This window comes from Chiloscyllium punctatum, chromosome 12 (assembly GCF_047496795.1).
Source record: "Chiloscyllium punctatum isolate Juve2018m chromosome 12, sChiPun1.3, whole genome shotgun sequence".
In the NCBI taxonomy this organism is placed as follows: domain Eukaryota; kingdom Metazoa; phylum Chordata; class Chondrichthyes; order Orectolobiformes; family Hemiscylliidae; genus Chiloscyllium; species Chiloscyllium punctatum.
This window is the reverse complement of record NC_092750.1, coordinates 69,124,017-69,143,943: the sequence shown is the minus strand read 5'-3', so window position 1 is coordinate 69,143,943 and position 19,927 is coordinate 69,124,017. Positions and strand designations below refer to the sequence as shown.

At 42.7% G+C, this 19,927-nt stretch overlaps 1 protein-coding gene across 1 annotated transcript in view; it reads right to left on the bottom strand.

Moving 5' to 3' along the window:
• dnah1 (dynein, axonemal, heavy chain 1) overlaps positions 1–19,927 on the bottom strand; it is a 425,483-nt gene that overhangs the window by 185,259 nt on the left and 220,297 nt on the right. Inside the window, exons 37-40 of the mRNA XM_072582714.1 lie at positions 15,913–16,067; positions 14,824–15,001; positions 7,311–7,505; positions 5,635–5,754 (exon numbers count right to left, since the gene is read on the bottom strand). Coding sequence (XP_072438815.1) covers positions 5,635–5,754; positions 7,311–7,505; positions 14,824–15,001; positions 15,913–16,067 — 648 coding nt within the window. The remainder of the gene's footprint in view (positions 1–5,634; positions 5,755–7,310; positions 7,506–14,823; positions 15,002–15,912; positions 16,068–19,927) is intronic.

Here is a 19,927-nt window from a genome sequence, read left to right as displayed (position 1 = left end):
CAGTTGGTAGAATTTAAATTTTTTAAAAGTCTGGAATTAAAAGTCAAAGATGACCATGAAACCATTGTTGATTATCATAAGAATTCACCAGGTTCACTGATGGCCCTTGGACCAAGGAAATCTGTTGTTCTTATCCGCTCCAGGCTACATGTGACTCCCAGACCCAAATGAATATAGTTCACTCTTAATTGTCCTCTGACATGGTTGAATAAGACATAGTTGTCTGAAACCACTTTAAAGTCAAAACAAAAGACTGAAACCTAACAGACCACCTGGCATTGATTTGAACCAGGAATGACAACAGCAAAGGAGAAAGCGAGGACTGCAGATGCTGGAGATCAGAGTCAAGAGTGTGGTTCTGGAAAAACATAACTGGTCATGCAGCATCCGAGGAGCAGGAGAATCAATGTTTTGAGCATAAGCCCTTCTTCAGGAATAAGTCCAAGGGGGCTGAGAGATAAACGGGAGGGGGATGGGGCTGGAAGAATGTGATAGGTAGATGGAGGTAGGGGTGAAGGTGATAGGTCGGAGAGGAGGTTGGAGCAGATAGGTGGGAAGGAAGATGGACAGATAGGAAAGGTCAAGAGCTCAGTGCCAAGTTAGAAGGTTGGATGTGGGATAAGATGGGGGGAGGGGAAATGAGGAAATGGTGAAATCCACATTGATGCCATGTGGTTAGAGGGTTTCAAGATGGAAGATGAGGTGCTCTTCTGCCAGGCATTTGGCAATGGAGGAGACCCAGGACCTGCATGTCCTTAGTGAAATGGGAGGAGGAGTTAAGGTGTTCGACCACGGGGCGGTGGAGTTGTTTCGTGTGTGTGGCCCAGAGATGTTCTCTGAAGTGTTCTGTAAGTAGGTGTCCTGTCTCCCCAATGTAGAGGAGCCCATATTGGGAGCAAAGGATACAGTGAAAGACTTGTGTGAAAGTGTAGGTAAATCTCTGACGGATGTGGAAGGCTTCTTTGTAGACTTCAACTGGGGTAAGGGGGTTGGTGTGGGTGCAGGTTTTACAATTCTTGGCTGGGGAAGGTGCTGGGAGGGGAGAGTGGGTGGTGGGGGGACATGGACCTGACAAGAGAGTAGCGGAGGGAATGGTCTTTATGGAACAAGGGTAGAGGTGGGGTGGGAAATATATCCTTGCTGGTGGGGTCTGTTTGTAGGTGATGGAAATAGCAGAGGATGATGCAATGTATCCGGAGGTTGGTGGGTTGGATGATGAGGACCAGGGTGGGGTGGGGTGGGGCAGTGGGGGTTCTGTCCTTGTTGTGCTCCAAGAGGTGGGGTTTGAGGGCAGAGGTGCAGTCAGTGGAAGGCATCATCGACCACCTGGGAGGGGAAATTGAGGTCTTTGAAGAAGGAGGCCATCCGGTGTGTTCGGTGTTGGAATTGGAGCAGATCAGCAGTGGCGGAGGAATTGGGAATAAGGGATAACATTTTTACAGGAGGCAGCTTGGGAGGGGGTGTAGTCCAGGTAGCTATGGGAGTTGGTAGGTTTGTAGTACATGTCAGTGTTGAGTCGGTCCCCATTAATAGAAATGGAGAAGTCCAGGAAGAGGAGGGAGGGGTCCGAGATGGTCCAGGAGAACTTAAGGTCAGGGTGGAATGTGACAACAGCAAAGTCAAACTTCAACATTCCTCTTCACTAACATTTTGGGAGTTGGAGTCAAAATTGTGAAAGCTGTCTCACAGACTAGCCATGCAACAGCCTGACATAAACATACTTATGCAGCAAGGTGTGAGGAGCCATCAAGAGAAAACAACATACTTGCGCTCATTCTTACCAATCTGCTCGCTGCTAATGGATCTGTCATAGAGTCATACAGCATGGAAACAGACCCTTTGGTCCAATTCATCACACTGATCAGGCATCTCAATGTGACCTAGTCCCATTTGACAGCATTTGGCCCATATCCCTCTAACCCTTTCTAATCATATGCCCATTTAAATGCCTTTTAAATGTTGCAATTGTACTGTCTCCACCATTTCTTCTTGCAGGTTGTTCCATACACCCACCACCTTGTGCATCCATAACAGTTTCGACAGGAGTGATTATTGTACAGACCTTGTCGAGGTGAATTCCCATTTTTACACTAAGGAAACCTTCCTTTGTGCAGTGTAGCACTACTATTATGCGAACTAAACAGGATAGATTTCGAACAAATTGATCAATTCAAGATTGGGTATCTATGAGAATTGCACTCAAACACAATCTGCAACCTTAGTTGCCCCAGTTTACGCTTAACATCAAGCCAAGGGATCAACATTGGTTCAATGGAGACTGCCGGACGGGATGACAGGTGCAGCGCCAGGCATACTTAAAAATAAAGTGCTAACCTGGAGAAGCTCCACTCAGATCTACTTGCACAACGAACAACATAGGCAGCAAGTGATAGACAGAACTAAGCAATCTCACAACCAATGGATCAGATTTAAGATCTGCACTCCTACCACATCCAGTTGTGAATGTTGGTGGACAATTAAGCAACCCACTGGGAGAAGTGGCTCTTGTCTTTAATAACGACACACAATGCTGCCACTATTGCCAGTGACAGAGGAAGTGAGTGTTTAAGTTGGTGAATGGAGTGCCACAAAGCAGGCTGCTTTTTCCTGAAAAGTGTCAAGTTTCCTGACCATGTTTGGAGTTGCAGTCATCCAAGTAAGTGGAAAATATTCCAACATGCTCCTGAATTATGTCTTGCAGATGCTGGACAGGTTTTGAAAGTCAGAAACTTAGCTACTCCTTGCAGAATTCCTAGACTCTGTTCTGCTCTTGCAGCCATAGTATGTATATAGCTGTCCAGTTCAGTTTCTGGTCAATGGTAAGTCCTTGGATGCTGGTGGGGATTCTCCAATAGTAATACCACTGGATGTCATAAGGAGATGTTAAATTCTTCCTTGCTGGAGATTGTCTGGTGCTTGTGTGGCAGAAATGTTACTTGCCAGTTATTACCCTAACTCTGAATGTTGCTGCCTCAGCATTTGAGGAGATAGTAATCATACTGAAAATGGTGTAATCATGAGTAGACATCCTCACTTCTCACCTTATGATGCGGGGAAGATCATTGATGAAGCAACTGAAAATAATTGTGCCTAGTACACTGCGCAGAGGAACTCCTGCAATGATATCCTGATACTGAGCTGATTGGTCTCCAACAATTACAATTATTGTCCATTGTACTAGGCATGACTCCAATGAGCGAAGAGTTTTCTCCCTAATTCCCACTGATTCCAGCTTTGCTAGGGTTTTTGGAAGCCCTAATCAGTTAAATGCTGCCTTCTGTCAAGGATAGTCACTCTCATCTTTTGAGTTCAGTCTTTGGTCCATGTTTGGACCAAGGCTGTAATGAGATCAGGTGCTAATCTCAATCCATTGTGAAACCTAGTTATTGCCAAGCATTTGATGCTTCACAGAACAGTTGACCTCACCTTTCGTCACTTTGCTGATGATGAAGAGTCAACTGTTTGGGTGATAATTGGACAGTTTAGTTTGCACCTGCTTTGTGTGGAAGGCTGAATTTCAACAATGCCAAGTAGATGCCAGTGTTATAGCTGGATTGGAATAGATTGGTTAGGGGGTGCAAGTCTTCAGCAATATAAACAGATGACAGTGCTTTCAGTTGTATTCTTGATGTCAGGTGGAGCAAATTGAATTGGCTGAAAACTGGCATCTGTGATGCTGGGGAAGTCAGGAGGAGAAAGTGAGATGGTGGAGATCAGAGTCAAAATGTATGGTGCTGGAAAAGCATACCTGGTCAGGCAGCATCCAAGAAGCAGGACACATGACATTCCTGATGAAGAGCTTATGTTTGAAAAGTCAGGAGGAGGCCAAGATGGACCATCTGCTCAGCACTTCTGGCTGAAGATCCTTCAGGCTTGTATGCTGGGTTTTGAATCATGATATTTGTGAAGGCTCCTCCTTCAATTAATTGTTTAATTGTCCATATTATTCATGACTGGATGTAGTAAGTCTGCAGATCTTAGATCTGATTTGTTGACTGTAGAATTACTGCTCTGTCTATCACGAGCTGCTTCTGTCTGGCTTACAAGTACTGATATGTTTAGCTTTAGCAGGTTTTTAAATACACACTGTGCTACTCTTGGCATGGTCTCCTGCACTCTTCATTTAATCAGGGTTAATCCTATTTAGCAGTGGTATAACATGCTGCAGGGCACCCCTCAATGTGAAGATGGGATTTCATCTCCACAGGGGCAATGCAGTGCTCGCTCCAGTGATATTGTCAGGGATAGGTTGAACTGCGACAGATAGATCAGTTAAGATGACAGCAAGTGGTTTTTCAACTCTTGTACTTCTGTTATGTCTGCCTGACCAGTGGGACACAATGTATGCAGGGATGGTGAGTCTGAGACTTACTCCTGCTGAGTAGACTATACGTTCATGTGAATATGATTATTTCTAGTTTTGGCTTGACTGTTCTGTAGGACAGTTCTCCCAATGTTGGCACAAATTGTTAAATACTAGTAAGGTGGACTTTATATGATCAAGTGTGTTGAGTGTGCCTCCATTTATCCAGATCTAATGCCTACTTGAAGCAGGATGATCCAATCAGTTTAATTTCTGCTATGCTCTGTCAAGGTTAAAAGTCAACCTTATGTTGTGGGGCTGGGGTCACATACAGCCAACAGTGAATAATGGTAGATTATCTTCTCTAAATGACAATGGGAAACTGGGTGCATATTTAGGAGAGCCTGTTAGTTTTACAGTCACCAACACTTACTAGTTTTATCCCAGGAACATTCAGTGGAAAATGATTAAAACAAGGGACTACAGGATTAAACTAGTAAAACGTAAATTTAGAACTAAAATGTAAACTTAGATTTTCTTCTCACAGAGATCATTACATAGAATTAAGTTCTGGATACAGTGATGAAGGCAAAGCACCAAATCAGGTGAGAAAGGCATATGTTTCTGCATATCATGTTAACTGGTACCAGCACCATCAACCTGACTTCCCCATTCCCAACCTGGTTAATACTAAGTGATGGGAGATAAAACTGTGACTACAATTTCTTCTTCAACTATTAATGCTGGAAAATTATACATCCTTATAACACTCTGTATCAAGGAATATTTCTTACTCTTTCTTTGATTACTTTTATCTTTAACTTTAAATGTATGGTGCCTAGTTCTAAACATTCAACTACCAAAAACCATCTGTTTCTATCATCTCTAAACACTTCCAGAATTTGGCATAACACGTAGTTATAAGTTATGAGGTTCTCTGTTTGTAGGTTATTTTCAATCTTGAGAACAAGCTGTTGACATACAGTAAGTCTGGATTTGCTGCAAGCATTGAAAAGGGAACTGAAAATGTTCTGACTTTGAACAACATTACTGTATTTAGAAGGTAATTGGCTATTGAGTCCAGTCACACCATGACCTAGATTTTATTTGATTATCCTCAGGATTTGTAAAGATTTCGCAGAACTTCTTTCCTAGATTGGTTTAAACACCTTTCCTTGATATTTCTGCCTTTTGCAGGTGCTAATGTCTCTGGTTGGTTAGATGGATAGACATTATGGTAGATTGCAAGCACATAACTGACAGTGCATCCTTTTGTCTGCTTGTGAAAAAGAAATATAAAGTTCTGAATAATTGATCTGTTATAATCTGACCTCTCTTAGGATCAAAGGCTTAAAGAAGCAATCCATCAGTTTGAGGAGACTGCTGGTAAGATTACTGTCCACTGAGGCGATCACCTCTTTCACTGTTACTCGCACAAAAAAGATTGACTCCTGTAAGAAAAGAAGGAGTAAAAACAGTTTAATCTAGAAACCGGTTTATGTTGTGTCAATTAATAAAGGAGGACCAAGAAACCAACAACTAATCCTAGTTAGATGAGGCAGGACCATTCTCTGACATATCGAGTAGTGTCGACATTTATGTTAATAGAATATGTACTGATAGCCTGGATAATTATGCATTCCATATGAACAGAACATAATCATTTCTAGCAAATTCTGCAGGAGTAAGTCATAAATGCATTTTCCATGTAAATTCCCAGCACGTAATTTGGCAGTAACAGGCAGGGTTCTGCAGGTGAGGAAGTGGGGCAGGGGAATACAATGCTTTTTAATGGACATAATTATTTTCTCAAGCAAGAATTGTATTTACAATGTATAGATTTATAATTGAAACATTGATGGTTCATAGATTTGCTGCTGCATGAAAGGGGGAAAAATTGCCCTGTTTCACAGGAGGGTATTTCTATTGAACATTGATATTGGGCACCCAGCAGGAGATGGCAAAAATTGGTCAATGCAGCCAGACTACACAAAGGTGGTGGCAAATACAACTAATGTCTGATGACCTGAATTATTTTACAAAATGGGTATTATATAGTTGAAAAAGAGACATTGTAGGACTATATATATTAATTTGGATAAATGAAACTAATTCAAAGTGCTGACATACATAATGGATTGAATGATTTTATCACTCTATGCCTCTGAAATAGTGACTGACTAGTGACTGCATATTAGCTATTGTTAATCAACAAGAGAGACACGAGGACTGTGTATAGGCAATAGGGGCTGTGGAGTGTTGGACGGGAGGGTGAAACATATAAGAATAGGGAATGTATTCTCAACCAATCATATGCATGCTTATTGCCCTATTTACAGTGGCATATTTGTGTTGTGCAAATGTCCCATCTTTGAGAAACAGGCAATTTTATTAACATATTTAAATAAGCTTCCCTCAAGACAGTTAGGAACCTGATTTAAATTTAACAGTTGCCATGAACACAATCTGCTTGGCTACCATGAGGGAAAGGGAAGAAAAAATGATTTTGAGGTCCCGCCATTAAAGTCTATGGGAACTCCATATTCCTGACCTTGCCAAGATTTCCTCTCACCAAGGTGTTTCCCTGGTTTTCCTGTAAACACAAGGTTTACATTCACTAGTCATACAGTGTCAAACAATTCTTCCTTCTTTTCAGTCTTCTTTCAAATTGCATTACAATACAATAAGTCATATTGATTCAACTAGGAACCCTGCATTTCTCCTTCCACCTTTCAGATCCAGGCTTAAACAATGGAAATGCTTTTGGTAATAGTGTTGCTTCAATTGTTATGCATTCTAAATTGAATGCATTATTTTTCACAGAATGGTGACCGATCAACCACCTGAGCATTCTCTAGCTTTGACATTTAGATACAGAGGTTGTGCAACTCCATCTGCCATCAGTCTGTTCCCAGGTCTATCTGTTTAATCTCACCCATATTTACAAATATTCAAGCACAGAAACATAACTTCTGAGTTTTCTTTCAATGTCAAATTATTTGCTGACCTCCAGAAAACGGTGAAAGAGAGATTCCAGTTGACCTTTAAATGGTTCTATGGCTGGGGGAACTTGTCTCAGCCAGCATTCAGTAAATGGTTCCAATCCCAAAATACTAGGCTCCAAGTAGACCATCCCACAGCGAGATACGGTGGCAGGAGAGGCCACTGCCAAATCCTGCACTTCAAACATCATCGTCATCACCTCAAATATAAAAATACACAGATTACTCAGCGTTTTCTTACTCTCATTCTGGGTTCCAAGACACAAAATATATATCTTGCATTTATTTAAAATGTTATTTTGTGAATTAGTGGTATTGCATTCAAACATTTAGACAAAAATGGAAATATTCAGCAGATCAGCCATCTCTGTGAGATGGGAGGGCAAAGTTAGTGTTTTAGGTCGATGACTATTCACGATGACCAGATCATGTTACAGCCAGATAGTTTGAGAGGGAACAGCCAGGGATGCAGAGACAGAAAAAAAAACACAATAATAGAAAAACAATGATCTTTAAAGTGATTAGGTGGAGGCAGAAGGACCTTAAATGAAAGCCGTCATAATATTAAAATCAGAAAGGGATGCAATGAGAGACATTAGAGAATTAAAAGATGTGATTTTTATGAATTACTTGGATGAGGGAGTGGAAGGGTGGGTTAGTAAGTTTGCTGATGGCATAAAGATTGATGGAGTTGTGGATAGTGTGGAGGGCTGTTGTAGGTTGCAACAGGACATTGACAGGATGCAGAACTGGGCTGAGAAGTGGCAGATGGAGTTGAACCTGGAAAAGTGTGAAGTGATTCATGTTGGAAGGTCAAATTTAAATACAGATTGAAGGGTTTAAGGCAGGATTCTTGGCAGTTTGGAGAAACAGGGGTATCTTGGAGTGCACCTGTAGCTGCAGCTCTATGAAGCCCTGGTTAGACCACACTTGGAATATTGCGTTCAGTGTAGGAAGGATGTGGAAGCTTTAGAGAGAGTGCAGAGGAGATTTACCAGGATGCTGTCTGGACAGGAGGGCATGTCTTACATGGAAGGGTTGAGGGAGCTAGGACTTTTCTCATTGGAGCAAAGAAGGATGAGAGGTGACTTGATAGAGATGTACAAGATGGTGAGCAGCATAGATAAAGTGGACAGCCAGAGACTTGTTCCCAGGAAATGGCTATCACGAGGGGGCATAATTTTAAGGGGAATGGAGAGAAGTTTAAGGGAGATGTCAGAGGTAGGTTATTTACACAGAGTGATGGGTGCATGGAATGCACTGTCAGCAGTGGTGGTAGCACAGTCAGATACATTAGGAATATTTAAGCGACTCTTAGAGTAGGAAAAAAGGTCAGCAGAACATAGAGGGTCAAAGGGCCAGTAATGTGCTGTATTGTTCTATGTTCTATGCATGTAACAGCAATGATAGGAGTTTCTGTTTGAAATCAATGGCATCTTGCACTTTTTGGAATTCAATGTTGGTGGTGAAATTGACTGCCCTTCGTGGCTTATCTATGTAAAATGGTGTGTACCACTGAGCATTTGTAAATAGGGTATCAATGACATGCGTATGTAAAATTTGCTGCCACTGTGAGATACTGCCAATGTCCACGACTGATCCTGGGAAGGATCCAGAAGTGAAATTAAAATCTACTTTGACTTTAACAACTACTGGCAAGGCATGATGAATACTACTTCAAGTCTTCATATGCATTTAACAGGTTATCTTTCTTATAAATTTTATCCATAAATTCTATTATGAACTTCAAAATTTCTGCAATTTCCAACTTACTGCATCCCAGGAAATATTTTACTTCTGAACATACTGCAGAAATGATAACATTATTTCAAACTTGAGTTCCAAAGAAGTCTTTGGAAGTAAAACATTATTTCTTATTTCTTTCTTCACAGATGCTGCCAGATCTGCTGAGCGTCTTTAGCATTTTATGCTTTTATAACAATAGTGTGGAAATGGTATCAATCTCATTCTTCCTCTGGCCATGTGATTCAGACTCAGAGAACAGAGAACATCAGAGGATAATGAGATCCTGACAAATTAAACTTCCATTTTGCACAATGGCTGCTTGGGATTTAGCTTAATATCCAGAAATGTATCACCGCCTCTAATTTCATTTAGAGGCAAATCATCATCTATTACCATATTAAAATTTAATAACCAGCTGGAGAAAGATAAGCCATATTTTTTGATAAGCTTTTATTTACAGGGACATGTATTGCACATCACCAACCTCACAACCATAACTTTAACCAGCTCCTTTAAAAAGCAAGGTGAGTTCCCAATCAATGCACACTACCTGAATATATTGAAGATGGGGGGGGGGGGGGGGGGGGGGTGCAGTGCAGCATAGTGGTTCAGTGGTTAGCCCTGCTGCCTCAAAGCACCGGGCACCTGGATTCAATTCCAGCCTCGGACGACTGTCTGTGTGAAGTATGCACATTTTCTCCATGTCTGCGTGGTTTTCGACTGGGTGCTGTGGTTTCCTCCCACTGTCCAAAGATGTGCAGGTATGGTGGATTGCCCATGCTAAATTACCCATAGTGGCCAGGGATGTGTAGGAGGCTAGGTGGATTAGCCATTTGAAATGCAGGATTAAAGGGATAGAGGGGGGATTGAGTCCAGATGGGAAGCTCTTTGGAGAGTCGCTGCGGACCGAGGGGCCCAATGGTTTATTTCGGATTCTATGGTATACAGTTAGCAACTCTATAATCAAGAAGAATAAGGAAAGTAAGTGCTATAACAGACTACACTTGTAAGCTCCTATCAATGTTCCACACGATCCTGAATGGAAAATATATCATTTTCTTTTACCATTGGTGGGTCATATCATGGAACTCCCTAGTTTACAGCACTCTAGGTATACATACATCACATTGATTGCAGCCGATCAAGGAGGTGGCTCATGTCACTTTCTCAAGGACAATTAGGAGTGAGCAATAGCTTGCATCCCAAGATCAAATGAAATCAATGCCAAACTTCTGATCAAAGAGATTGGCTTAAAAAGCATCTTTAAAGGAGAGAGAACTTGAAACAAGAGAGTTAGAAGGAAATCCCTCAGGCCAAGGCAATTGAAAGCACAGCTGTAGAAGAAAGGGAATTATTACTTTTTTTTCTGAGAATAGATACAAGCATATGAAAAAAAACTCTATCACAGTGACATCCAATTACATGGGAACTGGAGTAAAATGTCTTCTCCTGGCATCTTATGTATAGTTATGTTCAATAAAGCCTGTTGCTGTTCATTTAGAAGAGTTTAGATCTCATCTTACAACAACAACCACCAATGATGAGCGACTGAATCAAACTCATTTATTTCTGGTTTCCATAGCCAAGTTAAATGTCAACTTGTCAGTTAGCACACAATGTGTAAGATGGAGAAATGGGGCAAAATAATAGATTTTATATGCTTCTATTAAAGAACAGAAATATTTAAACAACATTTTCTAATACACTCATATTTATATTGTAGCACAATCGTAAAACTCTACTCTTCTCTGTGATTTCAGTAGAGGTGAAGACAAATTGTTCAGATTCATATTTAACTGCTGAGGTGTTATTGACCAAGATGCTCTGAGTTTTGGAGATCATGGAGGCATGAAGGCAAAGGCAATGCACGAAGACTTAGTGTGATGTTGTGCCTGAAATGCATTGAGGTTGAGACGGAAGGATAAAGCTATGTCCTTTGATGACCACAGATCATTCAGCATCAGATAGGGTAAAGTCAGAGGGTATGGTGAATATATGGCAAAATGTAGATTAGATTGAGAAATATGGTGGATGGAAGGTGAGACTGGTACAGTTGAGAACAGAAGCGAGTCAAACAGTCAGTGCAGGTATGGAGACAAGGTAGGACTAATAAATTAAACTGCATTTATTTCAATTCAAGGGGCCTAACAGGGAAGGCAGATGAACTCAGGGCATGGCTAGGAACATGGGACTGGGATATCATAGCAAGTACAGAAACATGGCTCAGGGATGGGCAGGACTGGCAGCTTAATGTTCCAGGATACAAATGCTACAGGAAGGATAGAAAGGGAGGCAAGAAAGGAGGGGGAGTGGTATTTTTGATAAGGGATAGCATTACAGCTGTGCTGAGGGAGGATATTCCTGGAAATACATCCAGGGAAGTTATTTGGGTGGAACTGAGAAATAAGAAAGGGATGATCACCTTATTAGGATTGTATTATAGACCCCCTAATGGTCAGAGGGAAATTGAGAAACAAATTTGTAAGGAGATCTCAGCTATCTGTAAGAATAATAGGGTGGTTATGGTAGCGGATTTTAACATTCCAAATTTAGACTGGGACTGCCATAGTGTTAAGGGTTTAGATGGAGAGGAATTTCTTAAGTGTGTACAAGACAATTTTCTGATTCATTATGTGGATGTACCTACTAGAGAAGGTGCAAAACTTGACTTACTCTTGGGAAATAAGGCAGGGCAGGTGACTGAGGTGCCAGTGGGGAAGCACATTGGGGCCAGCGACCATAATTCCATTAGATTTAAAATAGTGATGGAAAAGGACAGACCAGATCTAAAAGCTGAAGTTCTAAATTGGAGAAAGGCCAATTTTGACAGTAGTAGGCAAGAACTTTCGAATCCTGATTGGGGACAGGTAAAGGGACAGCTGGAAAATGGGAAACCTTCAGAAATGAGATAACGAGAGTCCAGAGAAAGTATATTCCTGTTAGGGTGAAAGGAAAGACTGGTAGGTATAGGGACTGCTGGATGACTAAAGAAATTGAGAGTTTGGTTAACAAAAAGAAGAAAGACAGATCGAGTGAATACTTAGAAGAGTATAAAGGAAGTAGGAGTATACTTAAGTGGGAAATCAGGAGGGCAAAAAGGAGACATGAGATAGCTTTGGCAAATAGAATTAAGGAGAATCCAAAGGGTTTTTACAAATATATTAAGGACAAAAAGGTAACGAGGGAGAGAATAGGGCCCCTCAAAGATCAGCAAGGTGGCCTTTGCTTGGAGCGGCAGAAAATGAGGCAGATGCTAAACGAGTATTTTGCATCAGTATTTACTGTGGAAAAGGATATGGAAGATATAAACTGTAGGGAAATAGATGGTGACATCTTGCAAAATGTCCATATTACAGAGGAGGAAGTGCTGTATGTCTTGAAACACAGAAGTGGATAAATCCTCAGGACCTGTTCAGATGTACCCGAGAACTCTGTGGGAAGCTAGGGAGTGATTGCTGGGCCTCTTGCTGAGATATTTGTATCATCGATAGTCACAGGTGAGGTGCCGGAAGACTGGAGGTTGGCAAAGGTGCTGCCACTGTTTAAGAAGGGTGGTAAGGACAGGCCAGGGAACTGTAGACCAGTGAGCCTGACGTCAGTGTTGGGCAAGTTGTTGGAGGGAATCCTGAGGGACAGGATGTACATGTATTTGGAAAGGCAAGGACTGATTAAGGATAGTCAACATGGCTTTGTGCGTGGGAAATCATGTCTCACAAACTTGATTGAATTTTTTGAAGAAGTAACAAAGAGGATTGATGAGGGCAGAGCGTTAGATGTGATCTACATGGACTTCAGTAAGGCGTTTGACAAGGTTACCCATGGGGGACTGATTAGCAAGGTTAGATCTCATGGACTACAGAGAGAACTGGCCATTTGGATACAGAACTGGCTCAAAGGTAGAAGACAGAGGGTGGTGGTGGAGGATTGTTTTTCCGACTGGAGGCCTGTGACCAGTGGAAGGCCACAAGGATCGGTGCTGGGCCCTCTACTTTTTGTCATTTACATAAATGATTTGGATGCGAACATAAGAGGTACAGTTAGTAAGTTTGCAGATGACACCAAAATTGGAGGTGTAGTGGACAGCGAAGAGGGTTACCTCAGATGACAACAGGATCTTGACCAGATGGGCCAATGGGCTGAGAAGTGGCAGATGGAGTTTAATTCAGATAAATGCGAGGTGCTGCATTTTGGGAAAGCAAATCTTAGCAGGACTCATACACTTACTGGTAAGGTCCTAGGGAGTGTTGCTGAACAAAGAGACCTTGGAGTAGGATAGTGAAGAAGGCGTTTGGTATTCTTTCCTTTACTGGTCAGAGTATTGAGTACAGAAGTTGGGAGGTCATGTTGCGGCTGTACAGGACATTGGTTAGGCCACTGTTGAAATATTGCATGCAATTCTTGTCTCGTTCCTATCGGAAAGATGTTGTGAAACTTGAAAAGGTTCAGAAAAGATTAACAAGGATGTTGCCAGGGTTGGAGGATTTGAGCTATGGGGAGAGGCTGAACAGACTGGGGCTATTTTCCCTGGAGCGTCGGATGCTGAGAGGTGAACTTATAGAGGTTTACAAAATTATGAAGAGCATGGTTAGGGTAAACAGACAGAGTCTTTTCCCTGAGTTGGGGAGGCCAGAACTAGAGGGCATAGGTTTAGGGTGAGAGGGAAAATATGTAAAAGAGACCTAAGGGGCAACGTTTTCACACAGTGTGGTAAGAGTATGGAATGAGCTGCCAGAGGAAGTGGTGGAGGCTGGTACAATTGCAACATTTAAGAGGCATTTAGGTGGGTGTATGAATAGGAACGGTTTGGAAGGATATGGGCTGGGTGCTGGCAGGTGGGACTAGATTGAGTTGGGATATCTGGTCGGCATGGACTGGTTGGACTGAAGAGTCTGTTTCCATGCTGTACATCTCTATGACTCTATGAGAGGGGAAGAAAGTGGGCCATCAATTCCCTTTGTTTTCAATAAAGGAAGAAAAAAAGTTTCTTGTTAAACTGATTCCCATACGAAGCCTTGAAATGTTGCTGTTGATTTCCTCACCCACCTCCAGCCAAGCTGTAGTGATTGCAAGGAGGTCAGCCAATTGGATCTCATAGAATATGTTAATCTGGTCCAATTAGGGAGTTCTGTCTGACAGATTTAAAAAAGGAGTGTAAGAGATTCTGGCACTCTGAGAGCTGTCTCCGAAAGGGTAGTATTAGAGTCAAGGACACTCTACATGTAAATAAAGGGTTACTTGATAATGGGATACTGGCCTGTGTGGAGTTATTATACAAGCAACTTTTGTGGCAATTGCAGATCTCACCCTCCCTTTGCTGGAGAACTGAATCTCACTCCACTGATTACAGCAATCTATGGGAGTGAAGAGAAACCTAAATTCATTATGAAATTTCTCCATCTTCAGCTATCCACCTTCAATTATTTCTAAATTCCACTTTTGAATTGCCCTTTAAATCCTGAAGTTTAGGTTGAGCTGTAACAAAGCATCCACAACTTCATGGAGTACAGAATGTCCCAACTCTAATTGAAGAAATTCCTCTTCAAATAATTGGTCTCTTACCCTCTGTAGGTCCTCAGCACAAAAAAGAATTAAAATGTCATAAGCAGAGGGATGGAAATTCCTTCTGCATTTACCACACAATATCAGATCAGTCTGCCCCAATGCATCTCCTAGCGAATGTTGGAGCCTAGCTGTAAGTGAGCCAACGACTAATTTCCAAATTATGGAATTAACCCACAAAGTTTTTTGGTTTCATTACTTCTTTCTACCTACCTCAGTGAGTTTGATGATTTCTCCAGAGCTGAGGCATAGTTTCTTGTTATCATCCAGGACAGTATTCATGTTTTCAATCCACACTGCATCAACAGGCCCATCAAACATGTACCATTTTTTTACACGGTCAGTGGCTGCAGCTCCACCCCGTATTAAAGATGATAGAATGCCATCTGTCCTATTATAGAGGCAAAGAGCAGTTTGTGTAGAAATTGGCCTCTTGCTAAAGCATGGTACAATTCACACTCAGTAATGCTTATTTCTTGATAAACATTTATTTTCACATTGAAAAACTTGTCTCCATGAACTGTGCCTGCTGCACTATGAAAGATCTATCTTTCATTTAAGTAATTAAACTAAGCCCCATCTACTCAGGGGTTTATGTAAAGGATCCCATAGCATATTGGGAAAAAAAGAAAAAGGAATTCTCTGGTTTCTTGGCCAATATTGCCTTTAATTATCTTCAGTAAAATGGATTATCTGGCCACTCGTAAATTGCTGTTTGTGGGATACTTACAATATGCAAATTGTGTACATTGTAAAAAATGATTATACTTCACAAAAGTACTTAATTAGATTTAAATTGCTTTGGAGCATCATAAAAATGTAAAACATATATGGCCCAGCAAGTCAATATGACGAAAGCTGATTTTGGACTTAATTCCACTTTCTCACTCATATCCCTTAATTTACTGAGAGAACAAAGGCTGTGTACCACAGTCTTAAATATATTCAATGACAAATCATCCACAACCTTATGGAATCACAACTCGTTGAATGAAAAATTCCTTTTCAACTCAATCCTAAATGACTGGTCCCTTACCCTGACACTGTACTTCCTTGTTCTAAATTTCTTGGTCAATATCAACCCGATGGCATGAAAGCCCTATAAAAACACAAGGCTTCCTTTTTTAGTACAACATATTGCTTTAAATTCCTGAATTCAAGTAGCTTAATAGAATTTACACTTTAAACTGATTCTTGATCAGTTTCTATGGTTTACATGACTAGTAACATTGCATTCTGCAGTAAAATTGTAATTTTGCAGTGTTATTGCATTATGTAGAGACTATGCTACAATTTACTTACCATTCATGAGTTAGAAGATCGAATTCCCCATATAGTTGACCCATGGTGATGGATTTAGGGTTGAGGACAAACACAGAGACTTTTTCATAATTTTCTCCACTGCTAGACATCTGCCCTCTTAAGGCTGACATTGCTGCTGCTAGAACTTCATAACACTAGGTAAAAAAGTAACAAAAATAAAAGTGAGGTTTGAATATTATAGAGGAAGTTTATTTCTTTCATCTGTAAAATAAATGCCAATTTAGGTTAGCTGACTGCTTGACAGCAGATTTAAATTATAGCATCATGCTCTAACAAAAGTCAGGTATTCACATTTTTATTTGTTTGCCACTTACAATTGTGGTTGGTTTGTCATTGTAAATTATATAGAACTATTATGTCCAATTATTTAGAAATACTTGATTATCTGACAGCTAAATGTAACTCTATACTCAACATGGTAAGTGTTAATTTTTAATTAGCGTTTAAATGCCAAATAAAGGCAAACACATCTGTAAATTATCAGCAGTGGCACCATTTTGGCATTACTCATACGTATCCAAACATTCACTCTGCATATTATGCTGAAATTCATTCCCTTGTGTTTGTGTCAACAGATTGCAAAATGATTCAGCTAGTGCCAGGATGAAACAGAAAGCATTCCCACCAGATAAGCAGCAGTCGAGCACCAGTATGGAAACATCTGATTCAAGGAAATCAGATAAGCTGGAGGGGTGGTGACAAGAGAATTAACATCAATGAAGAGAAACAAAAAGAGGACAGAACAGATAAGCATAAATGAACAGAGGTGAATAGAGAGTTAAAGGCGTAGGATCATGCGTACACCATTCAGCTCATCTGTTCTGCCTTTCAATGAAACCATAGCTGATTGGATAACCTTTATATAATCTCCATTTTACTGCCTTTTTCCAGTAACCCTTGATTTTTAATCAATCTCAGCCTTGAATATACTTAACGATACAGAATTGACAATCTCTTGTGATAAAGAATTCCACAGATTCACAACCCTCTGAGAGAAAAAATTATTTCCTGACATGGTGGCTCACAGCGCCAGGGACCCGGGTTTGATTCCTGCCTCGGGTGACTGTCTGTGTGGTGTTTGCACATTCTCGAGGGTTTACACCCCTCTGTGAGGGTTTCCTCCCATAAACCAAAGATATGCAGTTTAGGTGAACTGGCCATGCTAAATTGCCCATAGTGTTCAGGGATGTGAAGGTTAGGTGCATTAGTCAGGGTAAATATAAGATAATAGGGTAGGGGAATGTGTCTGGGTGGGTTACTCTTCAGAGGGTCAGTGTGGACTGTTGGGTCAAAGGGCCTGTTTCTACACAATAGACATGCTATGATTCTATCTATCTCTGTCCCTAGAGGGCAAACAGATTACGTCTTCTGAACCGAAACTTTCTCACAAGGTAGAACAATGTCTTTGCAACTATACTGTCAAGTCACCTAAGAAACTTGCATGATTCAGTAGGTCGCCTCTCATTCTTCTAAACTCCAATGAGTTTAGACCAACAGACTCAACGTCTTTACTCAAAAGACAATCCTTCTTTACCTGAGATCAACTTAATCAACCTACTCTGGACTGCCTACAAATATCAGTATAAATTTCCTTTGATAAAACACTATCCCTCCTGTGGTCTAACTACTGCCTTGTATACTAGGAGAAAGCGAGGACTGCAGATGCTGGAGATCAGAGCTGAAAAATGTGTTGCTGGAAAAGCGCTGCAGGTCAGGCAGCATCCAAGGAGCAGGCGAATCGACATTTCAGGCATAAGCCCTTCTTCAGGAATGAGGAAGGTGTGCCAAACAGGCTAAGATAAAAGGTAGGGAGGAGGGACTTGGGGGAAGGGCGTTGGGAATGCGATAGGTGGAAGGAGGTTAAGGTGAGGGTGATAGGCCGGAGAGTGGGTGGGGGCGGAGAGGTCGGGAAGAAGATTGCAGGTCAAGAAGGCGGTGCTGAGTCCGAGGGTTGGGACTGAGATAAGGTGGGGGGAGGGGAAATGAGGAAGCTGGAGAAATCTGCATTCATCTCTTGTGGTTGGAGGGTTCCTAGGCGGAAGATGAGGCGCTCTTCCTCCAGCCATCGTGTTGCCATGGTCTGGCGATGGAGGCGGCCAAGGACCTGCATATCCTTGGTGGAGTGGGAGGGGAAGTTAAAGTGTTCCGCCACGGGGTGGTTGGGTTGGTTGGTGCGGGTGTCCCAGAGGTGTTCTCTGAAACCTTCCGCAAGTAGGCAGCCTGTCCCCCCACTGTAGAGAAGGCCACGTCGGGTGCAGCGGATGCAGTAAATGATGTGTGTGGAGGTGCAGGTGAATTTGTGATGGATATGGAAGGATCCCTTGGGGCCTTGGAGGGAAGTGAGGGGGGAGGTGTGGGTGCAGGTTTTGCATTTTTTGTGGTTGCAGGGGAAGGTGCCGGGAGTGGAGATTGGGTTGGTGGTGGGTGTGGACCTGACGAGGGAGTCGCAGAGGGAGTGGTCTTTCCGGAACGCTGATAGGGGAGGGGAGGGAAAGATATCCTTGGTGGTGGGGTCTGTCTGGAGGTGGCGGAAATGACGAAGGATGATACGATGTATCTAGAGGTTGGTGGGGTGGTAGGTGAGGACCAGTGGGGTTCTGTCCTGGTGGCGATTGGAGGGGTGGGGTTCAAGGGTGGAGGAGCAGGAAGTGGAGGAGATGCGGTGGAGAGCATCGTCAATCACGTCTGAGGGGAAATTGCGGTCTTTGAAGGAGGCGGCCATCTGGGTTGTTCAGTATTGGACTTGGTCCTCCTGGGAGCAGATGCGGTGGAGGCAAAGGAATTGGGAATATGGGATGGCGTTTTTACAGGGGGCAGGGTGGGAGGAGGTGTAATCTAGGTAGCTGTGGGAGTCGGTCGATTTATAGTAAATTTATAGTCGATTTATAGCTTCGTTGATTATGTGGAACAGTCCATCTTCCGCAGCTACACTGGCACCACCCCCCACCTTTTCCTCCGCACATTGATGACTGTATCGGCGCTACCTCGTGCTCCCACGAGGAGGTTGAACAGTTCATCCACTTTACTAACACCTTCCACCTTGACCTCAAATTTACCTGGACCGTCTCAGACTCCTCCCTCCCCTTCCTAGACCTCTCCACTTCTATCTCGGGCGACCAACTCAACACGGACATTTACTATAAATCGACCGACTCCCACAGCTACCTAGATTACAATCCTCCCACCCTGTCCCCTGTAAAAACGCCATCCCATATTCCCAATTCCTTTGCCTCCGCCGCATCTGCTCCCAGGAGGACCAAGTCCAACACCGAACAACCCAGATGGCCTCTTTCTTCAAAGACCGCAATTTCCCCTCAGACGTGGTTGACGATGCTCTCCACCGCATCACCTCCACTTCCCGCTCCTCTGCCCTTGAACCCCGCCCCTCCAATCACCACCAGGTCAGAACCCCACTGGTCCTCATCCCTCGTCATTTCCGCCACCTCCAGACAGACCCCACCACCAAGGATATCTTTCCCTCCCCTCCCCTATCAGGGTTCCAGAAAGACCACTCCCTCCACGACTCCCTCGTCAGGTCCACACCCCCCCACCAACCCAACCTCCACTCCCGGCACCTTGCCCTGCAACCGCAAGCAATGCAAAACTTGCGCCTACACATTCCCCCCTCACTTCCCTCCAAGGCCCCAAGGGATCCTTCCATATCCATCACAAATTCACCTGAACCTCCACACACATCATTTACTGCATCCGCTGCACACAATGTGGTCTCATCTACACTGGGGAGACAGGCTGCCGACTTGCGGAAGGTTTCAGAGAACACCTCTGGGACATCCACACCAACCAACCCAACCGCCCGTAGCAGAACACTTTAACTTCCCCTCCCACTCCGCCAAGGAGATGCAGGCCCTTGGCCTCCTCCATCGCCAGACCATGGCAACACGACGCCTGAAGGAAGAGCGGCTCATCCTCCACCTAGGAATCCTCCAACCACAACGGATGAATGCAGATTTCTCCAGCTTCCTCATTTCCCCTC